Source organism: Lates calcarifer, linkage group LG6 (genome assembly GCF_001640805.2).
Source record: "Lates calcarifer isolate ASB-BC8 linkage group LG6, TLL_Latcal_v3, whole genome shotgun sequence".
In the NCBI taxonomy this organism is placed as follows: domain Eukaryota; kingdom Metazoa; phylum Chordata; class Actinopteri; family Centropomidae; genus Lates; species Lates calcarifer.
Genome location: NC_066838.1, coordinates 24,742,921 through 24,766,818, shown reverse-complemented (window position 1 = coordinate 24,766,818; position 23,898 = coordinate 24,742,921). Strand labels below are relative to the sequence as shown.

General features: G+C 38.6%; 2 protein-coding genes across 24 annotated transcripts in view; both read right to left on the bottom strand.

Moving 5' to 3' along the window:
- Positions 1 to 19,948, bottom strand: part of LOC108887407 (CMRF35-like molecule 5) — a 46,028-nt gene extending 26,080 nt beyond the window's left edge. For 2 of the 23 annotated variants that reach the window (XM_051071443.1, XM_051071451.1), the window contains exons 1-5: positions 16,307 to 16,407; positions 15,617 to 15,718; positions 15,496 to 15,536; positions 14,680 to 15,289; positions 13,666 to 14,013 (exon numbers count right to left, since the gene is read on the bottom strand). In XM_051071443.1, coding sequence (XP_050927400.1) covers positions 13,666 to 14,013; positions 14,680 to 14,716 — 385 coding nt within the window. In that variant the 5' untranslated portion in view covers positions 14,717 to 15,289; positions 15,496 to 15,536; positions 15,617 to 15,718; positions 16,307 to 16,407. Of the gene's footprint in view, positions 1 to 406; positions 448 to 526; positions 632 to 1,732; positions 1,895 to 2,223; positions 2,575 to 3,508; positions 3,926 to 13,665; positions 14,014 to 14,679; positions 15,290 to 15,495; positions 15,537 to 15,616; positions 15,719 to 16,306; positions 16,408 to 16,842; positions 17,194 to 18,390; positions 18,477 to 19,374; positions 19,416 to 19,495; positions 19,555 to 19,805 lie in introns of those variants that run through there. The other 21 variants (XM_051071432.1, XM_051071450.1, XM_051071430.1 and 18 more) reach the window with 19 other exon arrangements.
- LOC108875464 (uncharacterized) lies at positions 4,018 to 10,998 on the bottom strand. Its single transcript, XM_018664434.2, has 7 exons — positions 10,843 to 10,998; positions 10,008 to 10,352; positions 9,705 to 9,866; positions 5,332 to 5,436; positions 4,950 to 4,987; positions 4,674 to 4,841; positions 4,018 to 4,474 (listed from the first exon to the last, which is right to left on the bottom strand). The coding sequence occupies exons 1-7, from the start codon at positions 10,883 to 10,885 to the stop codon at positions 4,328 to 4,330; spliced, it is 1,008 nt and encodes a 335-aa protein (XP_018519950.1). The 5' UTR covers positions 10,886 to 10,998; the 3' UTR covers positions 4,018 to 4,327.
- Positions 19,949 to 23,898: the final 3,950 nt, after the last annotated feature.

The window sequence follows — 23,898 nt, the reverse complement described above, 5'->3', positions numbered from 1 at the left end:
AAAAACAACAACAACTTGACTGATTTGACAGGAAATAATAGAACAACTGAAATACATGTGTAGTGGTGATGTGTGAAAGCAGGAGCTGTGGACATGCACCAGGTTTGAGTGTGAGAAACAGAGGTCCTGTACAGAGTGTACATTACTCACCATCACTACAGAAAAGCGAACTATGTGGTTGTGGTTTGAAACATTTCTACACCCATTTTCAAACTTCTTTCCTAAAAGGCTCTGCAGAGACTACTGAAGCTTTATGCAAAAAGGGTAGTGAAGGTTTCCAATGCTTAAAGAGGAACTTTATAGTGAAGTTCATTCTTCACTATAGGTAGCTAGCTAACCATGTAGGAAGATGACCTGCAGTCATCATAAAGGTCGACAGTGAGAAAGAGAAGTTAAAGAAAGTCACCTCCATCTCAGTGTGCTCTGAGTTTCCTCTCATGTCTGAACCTGTGGAACAGATACAGGATTCTTCACTGTTTAAATTAGTTTTATTAAAACATTTAGATAAGGTTGGAAGATAACTCACCATGAGAGTCCTTTATCCTTTTTTTGTAGAGTAGCAGCAAAACAACAACCAACAGGACAACCACCACCACTACAGGTACACATGTGACCAAAACCAGGAAGAACCCTGGAGGAGAGCGGGGGAGAAAAGAGAGGATGAATGTAGATTTCTCAGTTTACACTCAATAACCCAGAGTCACATAATGAAAACAGATCCTCTCAACCTCCGTCAGACTGAAAGGAAAGCCATCTTCAGGTTTCTCCACACATGTCCTATGGAGTTTAAATCTGGGCTTTGGCTGGAACACTCAAGGACAGTCAGAGACTTGTCCTCAGGTCACTCCAGCATCACCTTGGCTTCAAGTCATTCCCATGCTGAAAGGTGACGACAGAGACCTGAGGTCTGCTTCACCATATGGATTTCAGGTTCATTTTCTGTCTCAGTAGACCAGGGAATCTCTTTCCCTGTGTTCTCAGAGTCCTTTAAATGCAGTTTGACAAACTCCAAATGAGCTGTCAAACCATTTACTCAAAGTGGCTTCTGTCTACCCACTCTATCATAAACGTCTGATCTGGATCAAGACCAGTCTTGATCGAGCGCTGCTGAGATGGTTGTTCCTCCAGCAGGTTCACTCTGCAGAGGATTTCTGAGGCTCTGTTAGAGCGACTGTTGGGTTCTTGGTCACCTCCCTGACCGAGGCCCTTCTTGCCTGGTTATTGCGTTTAGCCAATAGGTGGACTTAAAGTGAAGGAGGATGCACATCAGCACAACTCGGAGTGCCACAGCTAACAACGTTTGAATACTTTTGTAAATGAGAGATTTTACTTTTTGGTTTTTAATAAATTTGCAACAATTTCTAAAAACATGTTTTGACGGTTCGGTTGGTATGGGTTACTGAGTGTAAATAGATCATGTAATGTTGCCTCAAATAGACAAGAAATGTAAAAACACTGTGTAATATTCTAAAAAATATTATTAATGAAAATTAATACTTAAAGTGAAACAGATTTTGGGGGCAGTATTACGTCTACTACGTCTAATAATTAAGGAAGGTGGAAGGAGAATGTCCCTCTGTGCAGAAAGTGTTGAGTTTCATTGACAGCAACTTAACAACACATTGTTAAAAATACAAAGAAGAAAGAATTGGAATTAATTTGTTAGTGAAAGCAGTTTATGTACAGAGAGACTACATTTATTAAGAGAAATGCCTTTGAATATGTAACAAACCTGAACCTGCAGATGATGTCTCAGGCTGTTTGCTGGTTTCAGGGGAGGATGATGAACTGGAGGTTAAACTCTGTGTTGTCTGTATCAGTGTCGGTGTGGAGGCTGATGGGAGTGATGTTGAAAAGGGTGGAAGAGTACAGTCCGGGATTGAAGTGGTTGGAGCTGTGAATAATGAAATAATAAAATAAATCCTGATGATGAGGTGATTTCCTGTTTTCTAATCATGAACTGTCTGATTCATTAATATTCAGATAAATATTGTGTCTGTATGTGAGTAACAGTTTGAGTTTGTTGGGTATTTTCCAGCAGAGCTGATTGTTATATTGAGTTTTGACCAGTGTTCACAGTGATGAAAATAAGCAGCACTAATGTTTTTAGACTGAACAGATCAGGTTATTTGAAACAGAAGTAGCTGTCAGGGAACAGTGAAAGTTTCTTCACAGCTGCAGAGACATGAAGGAACATTTCTATGACTTTCAGTAGAAACTCACCATCTGTCACTCTGAGGTCAATCTCATCGTATCCATCTAGAAAACCAGTTCTTTCCAAACCACACCAGTACCGTCCTGAGTCAGACTTGGTCAGCTGTGTGATGGTCACATACAGAAGTGTAGAAGATACTAGAAGAGTTCCTTCTTTATATTCAATGCTGTATCTGCCACTCTGAGCTCTGTCTTTTACTGTTTTAATGAGAATGTCTTTGTCCTCTTTACATTCATTCTTACAGAAGATCTTCTTCCCTCCAGGGAGTTTAAAATTGCATGCAACTGTCATGTTTCCTCCTTCAGGTTCAGTACGAATGAAGGTTTCTGCATTGATGAGATCAGTCTCCTGCAGCGCTGCTGAAAAGATGAACAGTCACAGTTACTATTTTCCAGTGAGACGCTGCAGTCTGATGATCATAACTCCTGCTTCATATTTACACAGAGTCACACTGAGAGCTGCTCACTTCTACCACAGTCAGACAGAAATCTGATTCAGTTTAGATTCTGTCAGAAAAGATTCAGACTTTAACTTTGACTAATGTTGATAACTAGAGAAAAGAAACTCCAGAGGGAGGACAACCGAGGCGTCTGCTTTCAAAAACTGCTGCTGTTTTTATCTCATGAGGTTGTCGTTACCAACACATGCAAGACAACATAGCTGGTCAGGATCAAGTCAGAAAGTAACCAGCGTGCATTGTGCAAAGACAGTTGCTGATTAATTCTACACCGACCTGACTGATCTCAAACGAGTCTCGTGCAGATATCTTTTTGGGAGTGCATGGGGCTGAGGGTGTCTCTGTATTATTGCTTTGTAATGCACTTGGATGCAATTGAAAAAAAAAATAGATGAAAAATACATCATGTAAGACTGCAGCTGTTTCATCCAAGCTTGTCACCATAATTGTGACTATTTTTCTCTTGAAATTTTCCATGACTTTAACTAGGTAGCTAGCTAACCATGTCGAGTGATGTCCTGTTTCTTAGCTGTCAGTTCAACACCAGACCTGCTTGAACAGCCTGTTCTCAACAAATGGCGTGTGAGTAGCACGCCACGTTCCTTAAATCATTTCAACACATTGTTTGCTTTTTTCAACAGTTCATGCCATGTCATCTCTCTACAGACATGTTCAACCACAGACACCAACCAACATGAAAGACACAGATAAACATGAACTGATAAGTGACCACTGTTAAAACTGAAATAGATGATACATATGTTACTGATTAACATTAAATAAAGAAAAGTTACATAATAAAAAGAGAATGACAGAAAAATAAAGGGTGTACTCACTGAGAAAGAAGCAGATCAGAGTGTGATGGACTTTCATGTCTGAGGCTCTGATGGTTTAACGCTGCCTCTCTTCCTTCTTCACTGACAAACCAGGAACTTCTCACTTCTCTAAATAATCTTCATCAAAATGAGGAGTCCCTCCTCCAAACACATCACACACTCTACTCCCCTCTCCTCCCTCTGCACTAACTATTACTTAAAGTGCAGAGTCTATTATATGTGAGTTTATCTGGTGGTTAGTGGTGGTTCTACATTTATATTGAGCTAAGGAACAACTTAAAGTTGAACTAATATTATTCTTTTGTCTACACTGCAAAAAATAACTCATTTTTATCTCTCAGTCTTAATTCTTAAGACACGTGCAGAATATAACAGTTTAAAAAAATCAAGTTGTTATAACAAAAACAATTCAGGCTTCTTTACTTATAACGATTCCCTCCTTTAAATAACTGACCCATGACAACATTATACATAAAATTAAAATGGTTTCCTGATGGTTCAGTTGTGAATATTTTGATTTAATAATTTTATTTAAAAACAGAAAACTTTTGGAAAACAGTACAATAGTATGATTTAAAAACACACACACAGAAGCTCTAACATTCAGCCATATTAACTGAAATTAAGTAGAGAAAAGTGCACATACTTCCACTACTTCCTCTTTTTTTTTTTAACATTCTTCAACCTTTGGTGCTCGCCCTCATCGTAGGACGTCACATGACAAACCTGAAGAACACACACAGCTCCTGCTCACCTGCAGCGATGAAGTTACTGCAGAGGTAAAGTAACAGAGTACAGAGGAGGTAAAGCTGCTGCAGCTCAGCTGCCATCCCAGCTCTCTCCTACCCGAGGCACGGAGTAGACGACATCCTCAGCAGCACCACAGGGAGCGCCGTGAAAGGAGCTGACAGGACGTTTGGAGAAAACCACCTCAGAGTAGGCGAGTTGACTCGAGTCGTCTTCAGCCTGGAAGAAGAAAACAAAGAGGTCAGCTCTGCAGAGCCGAGGGGAACTCCAGTGCTGCATGGAGATAAATTCATTCATCTTTAATATCTGTAATTTCACAAAGTCTTAGCTCTGATATCAAGAAACTGGCAAATCTTCCATTTTCCTTTGGTATCGTTCTCTGGTCTCAAAGCTGAAATCCTACCACAATTTTACTCACTTTGTTCCCAGCACTGGACGCTGTGGCCGCGACCAGGCTGTAGTCGTCTGTGGTTTCAGCTCTGTTTGCTTTGGAGTATTTGGCCTGAGTATAAACTATAGACACTTCCACAGGAGGAGATCTGCCCCGTCTGTCCTCCTCTCTGATCTCCTCATACACTCGGTTAGCCTGCAGGAGGAGGAGGAGGAGGAGGACAGGGGGCTGGTTAGTAACAATATCAGCTGATTTCCTCAAACACTAATGATGCTGAAATGATCCAGATTTACTTGAACTCACCACTGAGACATTAGCGTACACTGTGTCTGCAGGAGGTTCTGAAAAACACATGAAGTTTAAACTATTACACTTCACTGTTCAAATGTTAAAAGGAGACATTTACATGTAAACATCATCTGGTTTCATGTCAATAGGCACCGATTGTCCCTGATAATACAAACACTCATCAGTGATCAGTGACACAACACACCACCTCTTAAAGCGGACCTAGCTGTACAGCAGTTTAGTCTCGTTAAAACAGCAATCATGAGTCCAGATCTTATGTTACAGTAACAGCACTTCCTCTTTTTGCTTATATGGACATGAATGTCTACATGTGTGTTCAGACTGAATTCATCTTACACAGAGTGTGTGTGTGTGTGTGTGTTTCCCTTTGTCTCACCTTGTGTTTTATTGGCTCTTTTCCTGCAAAGTATCAGCAGACCCAGTAAGAGCAGGATCACTGTGACAGCTAAAGTCAGACCCACGTACAGCAGCACATCTGTGCCTGTTTGAACAATACAACAGGTTTGTTTTACACTGACACCTCCTGACTCAACTTCACATGACAGACAGTTTTTACCCAGCAGCTGTAAATGGTCTCCAAACTAACACCAATAACGGGATATTTGTCATATATGTTCCCATCACTACCAAGCCCCTGCTCCTCTACTACACTGAGGACCACTGGAGTTTAAAATGTAAATGTACCTGAAGCTCCAGCTGTTGTCTCAGTCTGCTGCTGCTCAGACTGGTTGGTCGTTTGAGAGGAGGAGGCTGAAAATATGGAGCTTGTTCTGAAACTCTGAGCTGTTGTTGGCGCTGATGTTAAAACTGGTCGGAGAGTCCAGGTTGGTTTTGAAGTGGATGGAGCTGTGAGAGAACAAAACACAAGGTCGTATTAATAAAGAAATCCTGATGAGAATAAAATGCTCCTTCAGCTTAGAATAAAACATGGAAACATTGATTTAACTTATTTCTTTCACATTTTCATGTTTGTCAGTAGTAACTCACCATTTGTGACAATAATCCTAAACTCTGAGTATGGGTCTATTGAGAGAGCTATGTCCAAACCACACCTATAAAGTCCTGAGTCAGACTTGATCAGCTGTTTGATGGTCACAGACAGAACTCTTCCTCTATTTTCAAAGCTGATGCTGTATCTGCCGCTCTGAGCTCGGTTCTTATCTGTTTTAATGAGAATGTCATCGTCTTCACATTCGTCCTTACAGAAGTACTTCTTTCTTGCAGTGGTAGAAAAATGGCATTTAACTGTGATGGTTTCTCCCTCAGCTCTTTTAAAAACTGGGATTTCTGCTCTGATGACACCAGTGTTTCCATCCTGCAGTGCTGCTGAAAAGACAAACAATCAATAGTTACTATGCAATCCAATCACAATGAAGAATTCCTCTGTTCTTCACAATTCAGCATTCAGTGTAGACTGCCAGCTCAGATGTTGGTCACTTTCTGAGCACTGACTGTAAAACGATAAAACTGCACTTGATAACCCACAGCCACTTGATTTTTCATCTCCGAGCACTGGAACCTCATTTTAACTTCATATAAATGTACAGAAGGAGGAGTGTGGACTTTGTTCCTCATCAACAGAAGTGCATTAGGAAAGAATCTGCATTTCCAAACACAGTGAAGCTACAACAGACTCAGCTACAGTCAGCAGGAAGGAACAAAACACACACTCTGTTAGAAGAGCAGTCATAATACAACAAAAATAAACTGATGTCCACTTTAAGTAAAATAAGCAGAACAACAGTCGATAGCAGATATTTCCTGAAATGATCATTTCTGTGAAACGTTTTAAAGCAAATGGAGACAAACTGTTTGTTTGTTTGTTTACATTGAGGAAGTAAGTGTGTGTGATTTTAAAGTGACTCTTGTGATATTAAACCACTCATGAGAAACTGACCACTGATCTACTGTAGTTAAATAAAATGTGGCACAATGATGTGATGAAGAGAGAACGACAGAGGAAGAGAATTCACTCACCGAAGAAGAAGAAGAAGAAGATCAGAGTGTGATGGACTTTCATGTCTGAGGCTCTGATGGTTTAACGCTGCCTCTCTTCCTTCTTCAACAACAAACCAGGAACTTCTGACTTCTCTAAATAATCCTCATTAAAATGAGGAGTCCCTCCTCCAAACACATCACACACTCTACTCACCTCTCCTCCCTCTGCACCAATCACTTCTTCAAGATCTGGTTTCACTTATAAACAATTCTCTTTCAGACTCCTGAACTTGCCTGAGAATCATTAAGTTTTCACGTTTATTTCAGTAAGTAAACATGTCTGAACTTCCAATAATAAATTCAGCATATTTTATACTGCTTATTTATCACAGTGAAAAAATATAGGCTTAAAGAAACGGGGACAACACTGGCTTCTCTAACTGCAAAAAAAGTTGTTTGTTTCCATCAAACAGTCAAGTTTCAGTTCACATCTGTAAATTTAGTTGTAATCAGAGTTTCAGTTCTTGAGTTAGGGCCAAAAAAGTGTTTTATGAGGTCATAGTGACCTTGACCTTTGACCTAACCCCGAATTTCTAATCAGCTCAGAGAAAGACAGACGTTCATCATAATTCCCTTTATATTCTTTTTAATGAAATCCTATGTTGGATCAAGTTATTTATTTACAGGACATGTTGCTTTATCATAAGTGAGTCTTAAAAAAGTTTCCAGAGACATTCAAGTGACAGAATAAAAAATAAATAAAAAACTTTGTGACTATATAATATTTATATTACAAAAATATAACATTCATATTGTTATAATGTGAAAATTAAAGTCTTGGGGAGGACCACTGTATATGTGGGGGAAAAAGTATTTTGTGTCTTTTGGTTCTTCTTTTTTAGACAGTGCTGGACGAGTGCAAACTGAACTGCTGAGATTCTGTCTAAACAACAAATGAGATGCTAGATTTTGACACTGGGCTCTGGCCTCCCCTCTATGACTAAAGATAGGTATAAAAACATTCCCTTGAAAATCTGGACATTATCTAGAAAATATCTGACTTACACAAACTGCTCCAAAACACAGCGCTTAATAAAAAGTACATAATATTCTGAGAAGACTTCGATAGCACAGATATTTACAGAGTCACCTTCCTGTTCACAGTTTTCTCTGACTTTTAGGTTTTTGTTTCTTAGCCTCCTGTAGTATTTACCTTTTCATCCTGATGTCTGATTTATCATCACTTCACTCCTTTTATGTCGTTGTTCTTATTAGTAATATCTTGGAAATTCGAATTCTTACATGAAACTACAATGCTGCAGCGCTCCATACCAATACTGTCACTCAAAACCAAAAATCCAGACAGTATTATTTATGTTGTGTGTTGCTGCTGGCTGGATCAGTGTTCTGGTAGATGGGGTCCTGATGTGTGGAGGCTGGAAGAAAGTTCTCATAGGTGACATCCTGAAGAAAACAACAGCAACTTTACTGATGTGATGATAAAACAGCTGAAATACATTTGTAGTGGTGACGAGTGAAAGCAGGAGCTGTGGACATGCATTATGTTGCAGCTCTGTTTTGGTCTAAAACAACTTCTGACACAAACATCTGGCTCTTTAACTACTAAAGGTTTTAGCTTCCTCGCCAGCTGTTTTCTAACTGTAGGTGCTGGACAGGAAGTGTACAATGAGTTGATCAGAGGTTTCAACTAAAAACAGCCTCAGCTGTGTCTGGACATGGGGCTGATGAGAGCCCTGACACTGAACCAAAACAGTGAAGCTGAAAGACACTAAAAGGCTCTGTAGAGCTGAGGGGAAGTAACACACTTCACATTACACACACTCATCTGATCCACTGTTAATATATAATATTGATTAATGCAGCTAAACAGAGAAAGAGAAGTTAAAGAGAGTCACCTCCATCACTGTGCAGTCTGACTTTCCTCTCGTGTTTGAACCTGTGGAACAGATACAGGATGTTTTACTGTTTATATTAGCTTTATATAAAAGGTGCAGATAAGGTTGGAGGGTAACTCACCATGAGAGACCTTTATCTTTTTTCTGTAGAGCAGCAGCAAAACAACAACCAACAGAACAACCACCATCACTACAGGTACACATGTGACCAAAACCAGGAAATAACCTGGAGGAGAGAGAAGAGGAGAGAGGATGACAGTTCTCCATGTTGCAGGAAACACAGTGGATCAAATTATCTATCAGATCAAATAAAGAAGAAAAAGAATGAAACCAATGATTATTGAATTTCTGTACATCATGTATTAAACTAAACATGAAATTCTCTACATGTTACTGTCATGGTAACCATGATATTTAATGAGAAATCTTCTCTTCCTGTTGTTGACTGTTGTCTGCAGAACTAAAACAACAGTTTTTAAAAATTTTACCTGATAATAAAATTAATAAAAACAGTCAGTAAAGAGAAGGAAAATGTCCCTCTGTGCAGGAAGTGTTGAGTTTTGAGTTGAGTTTGAAGCTTCACAGACGCATATGAAATGATTTCTGTTGTCTATGTCTGTTCTTAGCCTGATCTTATTTTTATTTTCTTTTAAATGACATGATTGTTTCAAAGTTAACCTGAAGTCTTCAGCATCACCCTGCTGCAGGAGTGAAACAATGTGCACCATCAGAGCAGGAGAAGGCACTGAGGATATACAGGTACATATATACATGAGATATAAGATACAAGGAGTAAGCTTTCGAACTATTTACTCAGCGAACATGAACGGTTCACTACCAAGCCCCTGCTCCTCTACTACACTGAGGACCACTGGAGTTTAAAATGTAAATGTACCTGAAGCTCCAGCTGTTGTCTCAGTCTGCTGCTGCTCAGACTGGTTGGTCGTTTGAGAGGAGGAGGCTGAAAATGTGGAGCTTGTTCTGAAACTCTGAGCTGTTGTTGGCGCTGATGTTAAAACTGGTCGGAGAGTCCAGGTTGGTTTTGAAGTGGATGGAGCTGTGAGAGAACAAAACACAAGGTCGTATTAATAAAGAAATCCTGATGAGAATAAAATGCTCCTTCAGCTTAGAAAAAAACATGGAAACATTGATTTAACTTATTTCTTTCACATTTTCATGTTTGTCAGTAGTAACTCACCATTTGTGACAATAATCCTAAACTCTGAGTATGGGTCTATTGAGAGAGCTATGTCCAAACCACAACCATAAAGTCCTGAGTCAGACTTGATCAGCTGTTTGATGGTCACAGACAGAACTCCTCCACCAGTTGGTTTGTCTTCAAAGCTGATGTTGTATCTGCCGCTCTGATCTTGGTTCTTATCTGTTTTAATGAGAATGTCCTTGTTTTTACATTCGTCCTTACAGAAGTACTTCTTTCTTGCAGTGGTAGAAAAATGGCATTTAACTGTGATGGTTTCTCCCTCAGCTCTTTTAAAAACTGGGATTTCTGCTCTGATGACACCAGTGTTTCCATCCTGCAGTGCTGTTGAAAAGACAAACAATCAATAGTTACTATGCAACCCAATCACAATGAAGAATTCCTCTGTTCTTCACAATTCAACATTGTCAGTGTAGACTGCCAGCTCAGATGTTGGTCACTTTCTGAGCACTGACTGTAAAATGATAAAACTGCATTCCCACAGTGATAAAGGGAAGTGAAGCTTTTAGAAACTGCTGCAAATGTGTTAAACTTTTTTAACACTTAGTGTTACTTGCAGACTGAACAGAACTTGTTTGTTAGGTCCACCTTACTTTCAACTGACTTTACCAAGGGAAACTAACTGGAAACAGGTTAGTTCGCTCAATTTGTTTAAAGTTTATACTGAAGAAGTATCAAGTGTGTGTGATTTTAAAGTGACTCTTGTGATATTAAACCACTCATGAGAAACTGACCACTGATCTACTGTAGTTAAATAAAATGTGGCACAATGATGTGATGAAGAGAGAACGACAGAGGAAGAGAATTCACTCACCGAAGAAGAAGAAGAAGAAGATCAGAGTGTGATGGACTTTCATGTCTGAGGCTCTGATGGTTTAACGCTGCCTCTCTTCCTTCTTCAACAACAAACCAGGAACTTCTGACTTCTTTAAATAATCGAACTAAGGAGTCCCTCCTCCAAACACATCACACACTCTACTCCCCTCTCCTCCCTCTGCACCAATCATTTCTTAACATGCAGAGTCTATTATATGTGAGTTTATGTATGATTTGACATTTAAAATGAGCTTAGCTGCAAGAAACGACTCATTTTTATCAATCGAGTCATTAAGTTTTTATTCTTAAGACAAGTGCAGAATAAAGTTTAACTTGATTCCAATAAAAAATCAGCTTGTTAACACAAACCTAGATATTCCATCCTTTAAATAACTGACCCAAGACAACAGTAATGACAATAAAAGTGGTTTGTGAATTACAAAAAGGTAAAGAAAAGTACAGTATAACATTTTTTCTTCTGGAAAGTTCCTCAAATGTTCACTTGAACTCAAAGATGAACTGATTAGATTTGTGAGGTCAAAGGTCAAAGCTGACTCACAGACAGTATCATTTATGATGTGTGTGTGTGAGTGTAGAGTAGGTTTGGTCATGATCCCTGCTGGCTGGATCCAGGCTCTGGTAGATGGGGTCCTGATGTGTGGAGGCTGGAGGACAGTTCTCATAGGTGACATCCTGAAGAAAATAACAACAACAACAACTTTACTGATTTGACAGGAAATGATAAAACAGCAGAAATATAATTGAAATGGTGACTTGAGAAAGCAGGAGCTGTGGACATGCACCAGGTTTAGTGAAAGAAACAGAAGTCTTTCATTTAAAGTGTGCGTTACTTAGCATGAATACAGAGAAGTGGATCATGTGGTTTGACACATTTGAACATAAATTCAGATCCTTCTTTCTTCTGTGAAAACAGTCACTATTCAAGTTAATTAACTGCTGTGAACTACATCACTTCTCCAAATGCTATTTCAAGCAGTGATGATCATTTTTTGAGGACAGTTATGATCTCAACACTGATGCACGATGACTTTCTGAAGTTGTGATAGGAAATTTGTTGGCAGGTCCAAAAGACACCAATCAATTAGTTCATTAGTACTATAAAGAAGAGGAGACAGATGTTTGACCCAAGTATTTACCATAATAATTTTGCTATCTTGCACGTAAACACAGCAGAGCAGTGAAAAGAGCTACCAGTGAAACAAATGTTTTTTATTCTCACAGTGCAGTAGCAGTCATTGAAAGAATAATCAAATAAAGTCACCTCCATCTCAATGTGCTCTGAGTTTCTTCTTGTGTCTGAACCTGTGGAACAGATACAGGATTCTTCACTGTTTAAATTAGTTTTTATTAAAAGGTGCAGCTAAGGTTGAAAGGTAACTCACCATGAGAGTCATCTCTCTTTTTGCAGGGCAGCAGTAAAACAACAGCCAGCAGGACCAACACTACTACATGTACACACACAACCAAAGCCAGGGAGTAACCTGAAGGAGACCGGGGAGAAAGAAAGAGGATGAGCAGGCTCAGAAAGTATTCAGACCCTTCACTTCCTGCACACTTTGTTGTATTATGTTGCTTAACTATTCAAAAATTGACACTTTTACCTATCAATCTACACTCAATAACCCATAATGACAAAGTGAAAACATGTTTTTGGAAATGTATCATCCATCCATACATCCATTTTCCTCTGCTTTCCTGGGGTCAGGTCTCAGTGGCTTCAGGCTAAGCAGGGTAAAACCTTTCCCTAGCAACTTTCCAGCTCCTCCTGGAGGATCCCAAGGCATTCACAGCACAGATGGGACATGTAATCCCTCCACTGACTTCTGGGTCTATCTGGGGTTTTCTCCTAATTGGATGTGCCCAAGAAAACCTTAATTCAGTACTTTGTAGAAGCCCCTTTGCCAGCAATTACAGCATTTTAGTCTTGGTTAAGTTTGGTTAGTTTATCCCACTCTTCCTGGCAGGTGATCTAAACCACCAGACTGAAAGGGAAGAGTCTGTGAGCTGTTCTATGGGGTTCAAGTCTGGACTTTAGCTGGACCACTCAAAGACAGTCCAAGACTTGTCAAGTGTTGTCATGCTGTCATTTCATTTACAGTTTCCAGTCAAGCTCTAGACATGTCTCAAGGATTGAAGATGATCACAACTTGGAGTGCCACAGCAAAACGTTTGTAGATGATAGATTTCTGATTTCAATCTATTATTAATAAATACTAATGCTTAATATGCAACACAGAGAAAAGGGGCAGTACAATGTCTATATGTCTAATAACTGATATAGACAGTCAGTAAAGAGAAGGAAAATGTCCCTCTGTGCAGGAAGTGTTGAGTTTCATTGACAGCAGCTTAAAGACACATTTTTAAAAAGACAATTGACATTTATCAAGAGAAATACTTTTGTAACAAACCTGAACCTGCAAATGATGTCTCAGACTGTTTGGTGTTTTCATGGGAGGATGATGAGGGTGATGCTGAAAAATGTCATAGAGTCCAGTTGAATAACAATCAGACCAAAGGGCTCAGAAACAGTAGGTTAACTGTCTGATTCATTAATATTCAGATAAATATTGTGTCTGTATGTGAGTAACAGTTTGAGTTTGTTGGGTATTTTCCAGCAGAGCTGATTGTTATATTGAGTTTTGACCAGTGTTCACAGTGATGAAAATAAGCAGCACTAATGTTTTTAGACTGAACAGATCAGGTTATTTGAAACAGAAGTAGCTGTCAGGGAACAGTGAAAGTTTCTTCACAGCTGCAGAGACATGAAGGAACATTTCTATGACTTTCAGTAGAAACTCACCATCTGTCACTCTGAGGTCAATCTCATAGTATCCATTTGGAAAAACAGTTCTGCCCAAACCACACCAGTACCGTCCTGAGTCAGACTTGGTCAGCTGTGTGATGGTCACATTCAGAGTTGGGGACTGGATATCTAGTAAACCTTCATATTCAATGCTGTATCTGCCGCTCTGAGCTCTGTTGTTTCCCGTTTTAATGAGAATGTCTTTGTCCTCTTTACATTCATTCTTACAGAAGATCTTCTTGCTTCCATGGAAGTTAAATCTGCATGTGACTGTCATGTTTCCTCCTTCAGTTCCTGTACGAATGAAGGTTTCTGCATTGATGAGATCAGTCTCCTGCAGCGCTGCTGAAAAGATGAACAGTCACAGTTACTATTTTCCAGTGAGACGCTGCAGTCTGATGATCATAACTCCTGCTTCATATTTACACAGAGTCACACTGAGAGCTGCTCACTTCTACCACAGTCAGACAGAAATCTGATTCAGTTTAGATTCTGTCAGAAAAGATTCAGACTTTAACTTTGATTAATGTTGGCAACTAAAAAATAGTGAATAAAGATGTGCAAGTGATAAGAAGGTATCGAACTGACTCAAGAGTTTGATCAAACTAAAGTGTATCGCCCTGGAGAATTGTAAAACCTATAAAACAAGAAGAGAAGATTTGACTGCAGATACAAAATGAAGATTAATTCTGAGAAAATGTTAATGTCGATCAGATGCAAAAATATTAGGAATTTTAAAAATGTCAGGTTAAGAAAAATGCTCTTGTAAACTTTAGGAGAAAAACAGCACTTGTAAAAAAGAACAAGTGACTCATATCCAACTGTGAACATCGTGTTCAACCACAGAAACCAACATGAAAGACAGAGACAGATAAAAGTGGACTGATATGTGACCAAACAGAGTCCACTGTTAAAACTGAAATAGATGATACAAATCTTACTGATTAACTTTAAATAAAGAAAAGTTACATAATAAAAAGAGAATGACAGAAAAATAAAGGGTGTACTCACTGAGAAAGAAGAAGATCAGAGTGTGATGGACTTTCATGTCTGAGGCTCTGATGGTTTAACGCTGCCTCTCTTCCTTCTTCACTGACAAACCAGGAACTTCTCACTTCTCTAAATAATCTTCATCAAAATGAGGAGTCCCTCCTCCAAACACATCACACACTCTACTCACCTCTCCTCCCTCTGCACCAATCACTTCTTCAAGCTCAGAGTCTATGACAGGTGAGTTTATGTATAATTTGACATTTAAACTGAGCTTAGGAACAACTTAAAGCAGAATTAAAGTTAGACTTTTGTTCATCACTTACACTGGAAATACATTAGGAAGGAATCTTTTAATAACCAGAATGAACAGGATGGATTATTACAGCATTACTGCAATACTGTGAACCTATCTTTAAAACAACCATAAAATTAGCAAAAGAAGTTTCATTCACACTGTGTGTGTGTTTTAAATGCTGAGAGATTTACTCTGACTCTCAGACAGTATCATTTATGATGTGTGTGTGAGTGTAGAGTAGGTTTGGTCATGATCCCTGCTGGCTGGATCGAGACTAAGGTAGATGGGGTCCTGATGTGTGGAGGCTGGAGGACAGTTCTCATAGGTGACACCCTGAAGAAAATAACAACAACAACAACTTTACTGACTTTGTAAAGATGTGATGGCAAAGTCGTTGGGGAACTTTGCTCATGTACACATCCAGCAGACACCAAGCAACATCATCATCCCACTGGAGTCATTCACATTACATTTTGCAAACTGTGCAATCGTACTTTGACTGTTCTGACTGACAAGAAAGAGAAGTTAAAGAGAGTCACCTCCATCACTGTGCAGTCTGACTTTCCTCTCGTGTTTGAACCTGTGGAACAGATACAGGATGTTTTACTGTTTATATTAGCTTTATATAAAAGGTGCAGATAAGGTTGGAGGGTAACTCACCATGAGAGACCTTTATCTTTTTTCTGTAGAGCAGCAGCAAAACAACCAACAGGACGACCACCATCACTACAGGTACACATGTGACCAAAACCAGGAAGTAACCTGGAGGAGAGAGAAGAGGAGAGAGGATGACAGTTCTCCATGTTGCAGGAAACACAGTGGATCAAATTATCTATCAGATCAAATAAAGAAGAAAAAGAATGAAACCAATGATTATTGAATTTCTGTACATCATGTATTAAACTAAACATGAAATTCTCTACATGTTACTGTCATGGTAACCATGATATTTAATGAGAAATCTTCTCTTCCTGTTGTTGACTGTTGTCTGCAGAACTGAAACAACAGTTTTTTAAAATTGTATCTGAATTATACTTAGGAGAAAGTGTGAAGTGTATGTGTTGTTTTTTACTTGTTTTCAGGGAAAGTGGTCGAAGCTGTGATCAACAAAAACAGTCAGTAAAGAGAAGGAAAATGTCCCTCTGTGCAGGAAGTGTTGAGTTTCATTGACAGCAGCTTAAAGACACGTTTTTAAAAAGACAAAGAAGGAAGGATTGGAATTAATTTGTCAATGAAAACAGTATTTGTTGTTGAAAAGAGCTCAGAGTGGTGAGTGTGACATTACTGTTCATGTTTATGTACAGAGAAACCACATTTATTAAGAGAAATGCCTTTGAATATGTAACAAACCTGAACCTGCAGATGATGTCTCAGGCTGTTTGGTGGTTTCAGGGGAGGATGATGAACTGGAGGTTAAACTCTGTGTCGTTGTTGTTGATGTCAATGTGGAGGCTGATGGATCACTCCCATCAGTTGAAAAAGGTTGAACAGTCAAGTTTGGTTTTGAAGTGGTTGGAGCTGTGAATAATGAAATAATAAAATAAATCCTGATGATGAGGTGATTTCCTCCTGATGTTACAGGCTAATAACTCAATTCTCTTTAAACAGTTTTCTAATCATGAACTGTCTGATTCATTAATATTCAGATAAATATTGTGTCTGTATGTGAGTAACAGTTTGAGGTTGTTGGGTATTTTCCAGCAGAGCTGATTGTTATATTGAGTTTTGACCAGTGTTCACAGTGATGAAAATAAGCAGCACTAATGTTTTTAGACTGAACAGATCAGGTTATTTGAAACAGAAGTAGCTGTCAGGGAACAGTGAAAGTTTCTTCACAGCTGCAGAGACATGAAGGAACATTTCTATGACTTTCAGTAGAAACTCACCATCTGTCACTCTGAGGTCAATCTCATCGTATCCATTTGGAAAACCAGTTCTGCCCAAACCACACTTGTACCGTCCTGAGTCAGACTTGGTCAGCTGTGTGATGGTCACAAACAGAAGTGTAGAAAATACTGGATAAAAACCTTCTTTATATTCAATGCTGTATCTGCCGCTCTGAGCTCTGTTCTCTTCTGTTTCAATGAGAATGTCTTTGTCCTCTGTACATTCATTCTTACAGAAGATCTTCTTCCTTCCAGGGAAATTAAATGTGCATGTGACTGTCATGTTTCCTCCTTCAGGTTCAGTACGAATGAAGGTTTCTGCATTGATGAGATCAGTCTCCTGCAGCGCTGCTGGAAAGATGAACAGTCACAGTTACTATTTTCCAGTGAGACGCTGCAGTCTGATGATCATAACTCCTGCTTCATATTTACACAGAGTCACACTGAGAGCTGCTCACTTCTACCACAGTCAGACAGAAATCTGATTCAGTTTAGATTCTGTCAGAAAAGATTCAGACTTTAACTTTGATCAATGTTGATAACGAGAGAAAACAAACGTCACATCTGTGCAGATGTCTTTTTAAGATTCTGCACATCCCACTCGTCAAAACTACTGTGTCACTGAATCAGTAGATAAGAGTTATCATAGACAGTGTGTGGTCTGTCTGTATTCAGCCTCTCTGACTGATAACACTCACCATCAACCACACAACATTTGTTTTGTTCACAGAATAAGCCATCAAAATTTGAATAATCAAATAAAAATCTCTAGAATTAAAAAAAAAAAAAAATCCTTTCCATAAACAAAACACAAAATAAAAATTATTTCTGGAAAAATGTGAAGTGAAACAGACACCAAAAAAAATATCATTTGTACATTGACAGATTAACCATAAAGTTTGTATAAATCCTGTTTCAGATCAGTTATATTCTGTTATTATCTCTCCAAAAGGAGATGACATTTATTTTGTCTCCTCCTTCTGGTAGCTCGTTTTACACTTGGGCACCAACACTAGTTTTCATTTCAAGCAGGAAAGCTGTTCATCAGTTTATTTCAAGAGTTTTCTATTGTAGAACAAGTATATCCCAAGTTTATCCTTTACATTTATTAATTAGTATTATCATTATTATGATTATTATTTTGTGCTCTCCTGGCAATATGGTGGACGCATGTTATTCTCAAGTCTGTATGAAATAACATTATCTCTCTAGATCAGTCACTGTCATGAGCTCACCCACACTATAGGAAGTGACAGACTGTGTCACAACTTCAGTCTTTTCATACTCCACCCCAGCAGTTAGAGCAGTTTACACTGACCATTGAGTAGATGTCGAATGCAACTATTATTACTACAACCATAATAAACTGCTGCACAGACGACCTGTGGAGTCGCTTTGTACAAGAGGTCAGTCTCATGTTAATGGAGCAAGACTGAGACCAAACAGAGTCCACTGTTAAAACTGAAATACATGATACAAATCTTACTGATTAACTTTAAATAAAGAAAAGTTACATAATAAAAAGAGAAAAATAAAGGGTGTACTCACTGAGAAAGAAGCAGATCAGAGTGTGATGGACTTTCATGTCTGAGGCTCTGATGGTTTAACGCTGCCTCTCTTCCTTCTTCACTGACAAACCAGGAACTTCTCACTTCTCTAAATAATCTTTGTTGAACTGAGGAGTCCCTCCTCCAAACACATCACACACTCTACTCCCCTCTCCTCCCTCTGTACTTGAAGAAATGATTACTGCTGAGTCTATGAGATGTGAGTTTATTTATGATCTGACATTTAAACTGAGCCTAGGGACTTAAAGCAGAATTAAAGTTAGACTTTTTTAAATAACTGACCCAAAACAACAGCATGAAAACAATAAAAGTGGTTTACTGATGGCTCAGCTGTGAATTACATAGTATAGAAGTACAGTCAGGACCATAAGTATTTGGACAGTTTAACATTTTTATGCCTCTGTGTCAGTGACCGATATCTCAGTAACACCTTGAGGGAATTTCTTCAAATTTGGTGCAAACATTCACTTGGACTCAAAAATGAAATGATTAGATTTTGGAGGTCAAAGGTCAATGGATAATTACAGCACATAACAACTGTTTCATTAGCAAAAGAAGTTTCATTCACACTGTGTGTGTGTGTGTGTGTGTGTGTGTGTGTTTTAAATGCTGAAAGATTTACTCTGACTCTCAGACAGTATCATTTATGTTGTGTGTGTGAGTGTAGAGTAGGTTTGGTCATGATCCCTGCTGGCTGGATCCAGGCTCTGGTAGATGGAGTCCTGATGTGTGGAGGCTGGAGGACAGTTCTCATAGGTGACATCCTGAAGAAAATAACAACAACTTTACTGACTTTGTAAAGATGTGATGGCAAAGTCGTTGGGGAACTTTGCTCATGTACACATCCAGCAGACACCAAGCAACATCATCATCCCACTGGAGTCATTCACGTTACATTTTGCAAACTGTGCAAACGTACTTTGACTGTTCTGACTGACAAGAAAGAGAAGTTAAAGAGAGTCACCTCCATCACTGTGCAGTCTGACTTTCCTCTCGTGTTTGAACCTGTGGAACAGATACAGGATGTTTTACTGTTTATATTAGCTTTATATAAAAGGTGCAGATAAGGTTGGAGGGTAACTCACCATGAGAGACCTTTATCTTTTTTCTGTAGAGCAGCAGCAAAACAACAACCAACAGAACAACCACCATCACCACAGGTACACATGTGACCAAAACCAGGAAATAACCTGGAGGAGAGAGAAGAGGAGAGAGGATGAAGAAAACACAGTGGCTTCAGAAAATATTCAGACCCTTCAAGTTTGTGTGTAGACGTTACTGTCATGATAACAATGATATTTAATGTGAAATCTAATCTTTTTATCTGCAAAGCTGAAACTACAGTTTTTGGAGCTGGTTGCTGTGAACAACAAAAACAGTAAATATGTAATAAACCTGAACCTGCAGATGATGTCTCAGGCTGTTTGCTGGTTTCAGGGGAGGATGATGAACTGGAGGTTAAACTCTGTGTTGTCTGTATCAGTGTCGGTGTGGAGGCTGATGGGAGTGATGTTGAAAAGGGTGGAAGAGTACAGTCCGGGATTGAAGTGGTTGGAGCTGTGAATAATAAAATAAAATAAAACCTGATGATGAGGTGATTTCCTGTTTTCTAATCATGAACTGTCTGATTCATTAATATTCAGATAAATATTGTGTCTGTATGTGAGTAACAGTTTGAGTTTGTTGGGTATTTTCCAGCAGAGCTGATTGTTATATTGAGTTTTGACCAGTGTTCACAGTGATGAAAATAAGCAGCACTAATGTTTTTAGACTGAACAGATCAGGTTATTTGAAACAGAAGTAGCTGTCAGGGAACAGTGAAAGTTTCTTCACAGCTGCAGAGACATGAAGGAACATTTCTATGACTTTCAGTAGAAACTCACCATCTGTCACTCTGAGGTAAATCTCATCGTATCCATTTGGAAAATCACCTCTTTCCAAACCACACCAGTACCATCCTGAGTCAGACTTGGTCAGCTGTGTGATGGTCACAAACAGAAGTGTAGAAGATACTGGATAAAATCCTTCTTTATATTCAATGCTGTATCTGCCGCTCTGAGCTCTGTTCTCTTCTGTTTCAATGAGAATGTCTTTGTCTTCTGTACATTCATTCTTACAGAAGATCTTCTTCCTTCCAGAGAAGTTAAATGAGCATGTGACTGTGATGTTTCCTCCTTCAGTTCCTGTGTAAATGAAGGTTTCTGCATTGATGAGATCAGTCTCCTGCAGCGCTGCTGGAAAGATGAACAGTCACAGTTACTTAAGAACTGTACAAGATTCAAGAATTCTTTATTGTCATTATGCATACATGTAACAAAATTTCACTTGGTAGCTTTCCGCTTAAAAAAGACACAATACTTTAAAATACAAAAACAGAAAAAAACAACTATAAACACACTGTAAATATGTGCAATCAAATAAATAATAATATGTGCAACGGCCTACTTAAGTAAATGTAAAGTTTTAGCTTTATATTTCTACTCCACCACATTTTCTGCTTTTTACTGCTCTACATTTTTTCACAGCTGTAGTTATTAGTTACTTGTGAGATTCTAAGTTTTATGTAGTTTAACATATAATAAGATTCTAAAATACAGTGCATTATTAAAGACTGAAACATAAGTTGCAACATGTTTAGTTTGTCCTCCGTCTGCCCCAGCCTCCTCCTTATATGGACTTTATCTCCATCTGCTAATCCCATCCTGTATCTGTTACAGTCTGTGCTCCCATTATAATTACTGCAGCCACTAGGTGTCGCCGTAACAATGAAACATACCTACGGGTTGTACGACTTATGGCTCAGTTTTTGCGGGACAGTCTCCAAAAAAGGACAATCCACTGTCACAATAATCCCACTTTTAGTTTTTGAGAGTGTAAAACTGGCCAGAGCAAATCATCAGACACAAAGACATTTTATAATAAATGTTACTGCCTCAAACAGGCAAGAGAAAATACTGCTGTAACTAACGTCTGTGTTTTTGAAGACATAAAGACCTACAGATACTCAGATACTAAAAAAGCCACTTAAAGCTCATTGATCCAAACTGGAATTACAAAATCACTTTTTAGTTGAGCATTTGTATTTGTATTAAACTCAGAGAGTAGACCTTGAGTTAAGTGTTTATTTGTTCAACTGTCTGGTCATAAATGAAGGTTCTCATGGGTTGTGTAACATATCCACAGCCCCCATTGATTCACTGATGCAGCACTGTTCCTCTTGAATAAAATTTTGCTCAACTCAACTGATGAGATGTGACTAAACAGACACCGCCATTAAAACTAGTAAAAATGACATTGTTGAGATGATTAAAAGCTCATTGAAAATGACAGGAATATAAAGTGAATATACTCACTGAGAAAGAAGATGCAGGTCAGAGTGAGATGGACTTTCATGCCTGAGGTTCTCATGGTTTAACGTTGCCTCTTGTCTTTCCTGTCTGACAAACCAGGAACGCTTCACTTCTCTAAAGTAGAGAGGAGGGGAGTAGATCTCCTCTTTCGTGGAAATGGTCCAACACTCATCCATGTTGGCGGCTCTGTGAGGCCGTACAGATACAACGGTGTTTTTCTTTAACATCAACGTGTTAATATGTGCAGGTATTTTTACTGTGTTCACCAGCTTAGTTTAGTATGTTTGCCTCTAAACTAAACACAAAATACAACTGAAGCTGATGAGAATATCATAACTTCTGCAACCAAAGCTGTTACAACCGATCATCTGGGGTCCATGAATGCAGCACAGAATCTCATTGTAATCCATAGAACAGTTGCTGAAATACACACCCACAGACATCACCACCCACAGAACTAAAAACAAACTGCTGCGTCGAAGGGTGTCACACCAGCAACGTGGGAACAAACTGACATTACAGCTTAGACCACAGAGAGGGAGGCAGACAGAGAAAAGGGAATTCGTTAAAATTAGAAGTTACATCACGTTAAATTGTGTAACTTCAGCTTCAGTCATCACAGACACAAACAGAGAGTGGAAGTCAAGTCTTTTGTGGTAAAAACTGATTTTTAACATTGGCTGTAATATAATCTTGTTGATTGTGATTCCCTTTATAGCTTAAAGAAAGAGAGAAAGAAACGGAAAACAAATGTAAGACAAAGCATCAACAGATATTCAGAGACAAACATATAATTTTAATTTAATTGTTTTTAGTGAAACATAATGATCTTGTTGGTTTAAATCAAGTCTTTGACTAACGGTTTGTGTCTAAATTAAATCATTTTTCTGAAGTTATCTGTCCCCAAATATCTTCTATCATAACCTCATGCATTAATTAATATATACATTTTGCATATTAAAATACTATACTGTCCCATTGGCTTTTTGTTTTTAAAAGTTTTTTTTGTCCTACCTAAAAGGCTTCCATCTGCAAAAAAAAAATCCCATTTAAAATGTGATTACAATCATAAGCCTGAGTCTTATAAAACCAAGATCAAGAGCTGTTTAGATAATTAACAGTGGAGTGTAAATGTCATAAAAACTAGAGAAGTAGTGGGTTTTGGTTAGATGCTTGAAATAGATTAGGTTTGTGGTTACCGCAAACTATTCTACTATATAAAATACATCAGTAAATACACCTTTCATGATTTTTAAGCTTTTTGCGTTCTTAAAAAAAAGGTGGTTGCTACAAGACCACAAACGTTGTTGTGTTTTATTTTTAACTCAAATTCAAACTCAGTTTCAAAAATCATTTAAGTGGTGTTTCATCAGTGAAGATTATCTTACTGAACAAAACTTTTGTTGGTCATTTACTGTAATAATCCTTAAGCCATATAAAAAGTCCCGTTGGCTTTTTGTTGAGGGAAACAGGACCCTGCAGCACCCTGTAACTACAGCCTGAAAGAGGTGGATGTGTATAATACTGTATCCCATCATTTTGCACTGCATTTTTTCACAGCTTCAACCACTGTTCCTACAACCACAGAGCAGCTTAAACAGGAGCAGACTGAGGACACTACAGCCACAGGTACAGTGCAGTTCATGGGAGGATCAATAGAGTTGTAACCCTCGCAGCTACTGCCAGAGGTAGTGTTGAGTATACACAGGTACTCTGCAGGTCTACAGTCTCATGTGATCTGTGATTTTTACTCTGTCAAACAGCACCAAGCCTGGAGTTGGTGTTAAAGACAAACTCAGGAAACAAACACACCTATAAATTTGTTTTACTTTTACTGAGCAGGTTTTAGCCGTCTAAGATTTTTTTAGCGCTGAACTCTAAAATCCATTGATAATTTATAATAAAATAAATAATTTTGACATTAATCTTAAGTAATACGCCGACTTTTAATCTATAATCTTTTAGCAAACAGGTGTCCACACCAGACTCTGAACTAAACTGCTGACTGTCTCTGTTTTCTCCCTCCATATGTTTCTCAGTTCTCCTTTCAGTAACTACACACCTCTCTGACCCCCTCTGCTGGATATTTAAGAGAAGTGCAATATCAACACCTCTATTAAAGGACTCCAACCATTTAT

Excerpts from the sequence above, each read along its gene's own strand:
- LOC108875464 (XM_018664434.2), bottom strand. The coding sequence starts at position 10,885 with ATGAAAGTCCATCACACTCTGATCTTCTTCTTCTTCTTCTTCG. Across the intron at positions 5,437-9,704 it reads GACAACAGCTGGAGCTTCAG|GCACAGATGTGCTGCTGTAC; the intron begins GTACATTTACAT and ends TTGTTCAAACAG. Across the intron at positions 4,842-4,949 it reads TGTACGCTAATGTCTCAGTG|GCTAACCGAGTGTATGAGGA; the intron begins GTGAGTTCAAGT and ends CTCCTCCTGCAG.